At 39.8% G+C, this 6,000-nt stretch overlaps 1 protein-coding gene across 2 annotated transcripts in view; it reads left to right on the top strand.

Moving 5' to 3' along the window:
- LOC138962621 (cytochrome P450 2F2-like) overlaps positions 1-6,000 on the top strand; it is a 28,358-nt gene that overhangs the window by 11,244 nt on the left and 11,114 nt on the right. For both annotated transcript variants that reach the window (XM_070334510.1, XM_070334509.1), the window contains 4 exons: positions 1-80; positions 2,270-2,593; positions 3,382-3,539; positions 4,746-5,001. The exon at positions 1-80 is cut by the window's left edge. In XM_070334510.1, the coding sequence (XP_070190611.1) occupies positions 2,325-2,593; positions 3,382-3,539; positions 4,746-5,001 (683 nt within the window). In that variant the 5' untranslated portion in view covers positions 1-80; positions 2,270-2,324. The remainder of the gene's footprint in view (positions 81-2,269; positions 2,594-3,381; positions 3,540-4,745; positions 5,002-6,000) is intronic.

Here is a 6,000-nt window from a genome sequence, read left to right as displayed (position 1 = left end):
GATATTCTGCAGCAAGAGAACTTCAGCTCGAGGATCTGAATTTCACTTCTCGGGGTTGCAGAGCCTGCTCCAACCAGGAAGTAAGTATACTCTATTGTTTACATATCTATGTGTATCTGGATAAGCTCAACGATGCTACATTTTGATGAGTGCAAAATGCGATTTGACCTCAGTCATTCGTTACAAACATAAACGCGCTTCCTTCAGACTTTTTGTGTGTGTTCTTTATGTGTGTGTGCAGAATGTACTAAGTTGCGTGTGCACTTGTGTTTTATTTGTTTGTTTAGTTGTTTATTCGTTTGTTTGCTTTTCTGTTTGTTTTCTTCTTCTAGCCTTTTTTGGTATTGCTTGTTTGTTTGTTTGTTGATTCGCTAGTTTGTTTTTGTTTTGTTCTGCTAGTTTGCTTGTTTGAGTTTTCTCTTCATTTATTTGGGGGGTGTGTTTCGCTATCGCGCACAACCTTGTCAAGAGAGAGAGAGAGAGAGAGAGAGAGAGAGAGAGAGAGAGAGAGAGAGAGAGAGAGAGAGAGAGAGAGAGAGAGAGAGAGAGAGAGAGAGAGAGAGAGAGGGGGGGGAGAGAGAAAAGAAACAGACAGCATACATTAAAAAGACAAGATCTCAAAGTCAAGAAAGTTTATTAAAAGTTGAACAATAGTATATAATTATCAAAATAAAAAAAGCACGAAAAAACAGACACACCAGAAAACGTTATGTGCAACAAACAACACACGCAACAGATTCAGATTGAAACAGTAATCGGAAGGAAGTCCACTTTTATTTTCGGAAAAAGCTGGTTTTTTTTGTTTTGTTTCATTCCTTATTTAGAAAAGGATGGGAAGATTAAATCACTTAGCCTTTTTTTTTAAAGGGAAATAACGCTTCTCCCCTTCATACAAATGTGTTTCCATTTATTTAAAGTTTATTTGTTTTTAATTTGTATTGTTGCTGTTATTAAGATTATTATATTTAAGATTTTAAGGCGCTTATAACTGTTTTAGGATTTGCGCCCTATCAATACCCTTATTATTATTATTATTATTATTATTATTATTATTATTATTATTATTATTATTATTATTATTATTATTATTATTATTATTATTATTATTATTATTATTATTATTATTATTATCATACGATACGTTGACATTTACACTTTTGTCCGTCCTCTAATGGCTGTTTACACACTACCCTTTCTCGTTTTTTCTTGAAATTCGTTTTACAAACGATTTTGTGTTAATTTTCTTCCACTCACGTTTAATTCCGCTGGATGATTTATGTTTAGTTGATTGAAGTTGTTTTATTTACAGAAATAACGCACCTACTAAAAAATATATATATTTTGTTTTAACAATATAAAACCGATAATTGTTTTCTACCCGAATTGACTGTTCACCTTATAATTTCCTCCTAGACTTAGGAAACCATCGATCTTAATTACTTATACAAGCGAAGGTTAACTCTGGAGGATGTTAACAATAATTTTCCATTTTAATGCTGACTGGAAAAGAAACCAGTTTGGTTCTTTTCTTACGCTTTGACGTACAGACTAAGGAAACCTATTGTCTTCTTCTTCTTCTTGGCGTTCGCAGAGGTTACACAATCAGTCCAGCACTGGTGATAAATGTTGTTGTTTTCTCCAACTCCTGTCGACTGCCGTATAGTTTGGTCTGCAAGGGAGTTGGTGACGGCCACACTTCTTTTCGTTCCTCATCTAGTAAGGGACATCGCTGTAAGATGTGTTCCGCTGTTTGGTCTTCTTGACCGCAGGCACAGGTTGGTGATGGCGCCAGCTTGAACTTTCGGTTATTGTAAACGTGCAAGTTTAGTATACACGATTTTAACATTTCAGATGGAATGCTAACATCGCCAACACTAATTCGAAAATGCTAATTTTAGTATCTTCCTCTTCACACGGCATTGGTGCATGCTATTATATATATTGCGAATGGGGATGTTTGGACAGATGGTGAGGACTTGCTGTTTTCTGTCGTTGTTGTTGTTGTTGTTGTTGTTGTTGTTTTTGATGTTGTTGTTGTTGTTGTTGTTGTTGTTGTTGTTGTTGTTGTGGTGGTGGTAGTGGTGGTAGTGGTGGTAGCGGTTGTGTTTTTGTTGTTGTTGACATTTTTATTGATTTTACTTTTTTCAGCGTGCATTCATATTTTTTTCCTATGCCAACTGTTTATTTTACAGAAACAAATATGTATCCTCTCAACATGCACGAGTGCTTCTGTTTCATTGAAAAACAAAACGATTTCCTTCATTTTCAGAAGAAAAAAAACCCAGCTCCGTGTCTTCCATAACTTCAACCGCATATCCCCAACCATGCTTGAAGTGTTTGTGCCGTCACGTGACGTGCTGACGTCATATCCGATCCTCCTGCAGCAGCTGCAGCAGTGGGTCGGAGGTGCTACAACCCCCCTCACCCTCCTCTTCGCCTCCGCTCTGCTGGGCTCTGTCCTCACATGGACTCGTCGGCAAGGGCAGACAACTGGACCTCTTCCGCCGTCCCCCGGCACTGCTCTCCCCCTTGTGGGCCATTTGCATCTCCTGAAGATGGGCAGTGACCCCAGAGTGATGTTTTCGGAGATGAGGTGAGGGAGTAATTTTGTGTGTGTGCGTGTGTGTTATTTTTGGAAATCGTACCAAAAACACTTTAAGTAACTTTGTCTAAAACCTTAGGCTACTAAGGCCAAAAAAAATAATAGGTGTGGTTACGGTAACATAGCCAAAGAAAATAGGGTAGGAAGGTAGGCAATCACTTTTTATTTTTTTAAATTTTTTTTCTAATGTGTACAAATTAAACCTACTTGACAGGGAAATAAGTGTGCGACTCGGGCGCTTTCGCTTTCATTGCGTTTTCTGCACTCGTTTACTTGGTTTTTTTGGTATTTTTGTGACAAATGTAATAAAAAGTTATAGGGTCGGCCCCAAAAAATAGGGTAGGTCGGGTTACCGTAACCATACCTATTTTTTTTTTAGGCCTAACTAATCATGCTTTCTGTATTCGCAGGCTATGCACTGAAAGTAACCTTCTCTACGGACGATAGTTTGCCCTTACCGTTCTGATTTTCTGCTCAATAGTCAATACTACTCATCAGTTTTGCTGACTTTGTTAGATGACTTATACTATTGTTTGGAAAAGGTATTTTCTAGCTCATTTTGTTCCGAGTACACCAAAGCGTAACATGTAAGCGACCAAACTACTACATATAGTTTTTCAAAACATTCCTTTAAAGAACGCTGCTGTTCGAAACATTGCCATCGCCTCTTGTCATGTTATAAATCGACAAGACAGCGATGAAACTAAGTTTACTAAGTTACTGCATTTCTAGAAAAATGTCGTATATAGCTGAAATGGAAATTTCTTTTTTATTCGCAGAGAAAAGCTTGGAGACATCTTTTCCTTTTACGCTGGAAATCGCCTCGTTGTGGTGCTGAACGGATATGACGTCATTCGTGAAGCGCTGGTCAAGAAAGCAGGCGTATTTTCGCATCGTGCACACACCTTTGTGTCCCAGGAAATGGCCCAGGGAAAAGGTGATTACATTGTACAGTCAAACCTCTCTATAACGAACGCCCAAGTTAAGGGACCCACCAAAAATGGTCCTTACAGACAGGTAGACGCTATGAAAAGGTAATTTACATAGAAGAAAAACTTGTCTGGGAAACTTGGGATGGTCTTTGTGGGCAGGTAGTCGCTTTTGAGAGGTATTCGCAAGGGCAGGTTCGACTGTGTTTTATAATCAACATATTCTGAATCGATTAGTCGATGATACGTGCAGTGAAGAAGCTGAAGACGTGACGAGTCGTTGAGATTCTGAAACTTTGTTTATGACAAAGATTGAAAGTGGAGAAGTTGCAACCAAAGGGTTGCTACACATTTCAGGAGGGGTCATGAATGTGCAATGACCGAGTCTTCTTCTTCTTCTTCTTCTACGTTCATGGGCTTAGACTCCCACGTTCCCCCATGTTTTTAGAACGAGTGGATTTTTACGTGTATGACCGTTTTTACCCCGCCATTCAGGCAGCACACGCCGATTTCGGGGGAGGCATGCTGGGTATTTTCGTGTTTCTATAACCCACCGAATTCGACTCTGACATGGATTACAGGATCTTTTCCGCGCGCACTTGGTCTTGTGCTTGCATCTACACACGAAGGGGGTTAAGTCGCTAGCAGGGTTAAGTCAACTGCACATAAGTTGACCTGGGAGATCGGAAAAATCTCCACTCTTAACCCAACAGGCGGCAGCGACCGGGATTCGAACTCACGACATCCCGATTAGGAGGCCGACGTCTTACCACCACGCCACTGCGCCGTCAATGACCGAGTCATCTGATGAGAGATTTGTATTCAGTGAATGCAATCAGTTCCAAAACCGAAGTGGCAAATGCATAAAGCGATGACGTATGGTAACGGGGGCAAAGTTGAACCACCTAAGCAAATTGCCAAATAAATGTTTTGCAATATTGATCAGGACATAATGCCTGTTACTGTTCTTGAGCCCAGGGGTAGATGAACTCGCGTACAGAGCAAGAATTAAAATCAAATATATTCAAAAGCAGGAAAAAACATAAAAATTCCATTATTACTTTATATTTGGGGGACATTTACTATAGCTTATGTATGACCCTCCCACACATTGGCAATTCTGTAGACTAAATGGTTTGACTTTTGTACAACTCCATGTATATATTTCCTGTATTTTACCCCTTAATTTCCCTTCATACTGTTTCTCTTTGCAGGAATCATCAACACTTCAGGCGCAGAATGGCGAGAACAACGGGGGTTCATGGAACGCGCGTTCCGCTCCCTTGGCATTGGCCGGACCTCCACCATGAACCACAAGATTCAGGTCGAGGTAGACTGTCTTCTGGACCATCTGGACCAGTCGTGTTGCCAAAGGCAACCCGTGGATTTCGGGCCTCTTCTGCGATTGTCGTTCAGCAATGTCATCATCTCCGTCATCTATGGACATCGCTTTGAGCTGGATGATCCCAAGTGAGTAATGTTGATTTTTTTTTAATCTTGTTCTTGGAATCAAATATTTTAGCTTGTGCAAAAAGAGAGGTAGAAATATTATGATTTCTTATAAGAAGCCTGTTGTTTGAATTTTTTGTTTGTTTGGTTGTTTGCTTAACGCCCAGCCGACCACGAAGGGCCATATCAGGGCGGGTTGTTTGAATCTCAGCTATATGACTCAATGGTTTGTACGTGATGGGCCAAACATTGAGTTTTTTTTTTAAAGTCATCAATTAATTATCATGTTAATCGTATCGGTTGTGAGAAATTAACTATTTTTTAAATGAATAGCAACGTGGAGAGAGAGAGAGAGAGAGAGAGAGAGAGAGAGAGAGAGAGAGAGAGAGACAGAGACAGAGACAGACAGACAGACAGACAGACAGACAGACAGACAGACAGACAGAAAGAGTAAGTACAATTTACTCCCTCGGTAAATAGTTCAAGTGGCTGTGATCAAAGATAACACAAAACCACGGCTCTACACACGAGCAGGAAGTAGCGATTATTCCTACGCAGCACAATCGGAAGTTGTTTATGGTAGTGGCAGGATTTGTGAAATTTGACGTAGTTTCAGTTCGAGAGATTAACAAGTCATGAAATGTAAACACGCACTGCATACGTCACATCAGTCTCTGCCTCGATCTTGGTTTCTTCAGAAATTGGTTTATTTGATAATCATGCCCACGTTTCCTTCATTCCATGTACATGTATTCGATCTGGATTTTCACTTTTGACAATGTAAAATATGCACACGTACTACACATAACATTAGGTGTCTCCATCCAGGTTTTTTTTTTTTTAGAAAATAGCTCGCTTTCTCTGAAAAACGCCCACGTATTCTTCATTGAATTGTCCCCAAAATGTCCACTTTTCCTGTCAAATTTGTTTGTCACGAATTGGCTTGCAGGCAGGAAAATCTAAGTTCTGTTTCTGCCCACACTCAGACACTCAGACAATCAAGTCGCATGGTATTAAATG

Source organism: Littorina saxatilis, linkage group LG3 (assembly GCF_037325665.1).
Source record: "Littorina saxatilis isolate snail1 linkage group LG3, US_GU_Lsax_2.0, whole genome shotgun sequence".
NCBI lineage: Eukaryota > Metazoa > Mollusca > Gastropoda > Littorinimorpha > Littorinidae > Littorina > Littorina saxatilis.
The sequence above is the reverse complement of the archived record's forward strand: the minus strand, read 5'-3'. Positions and strand labels throughout refer to the sequence as shown.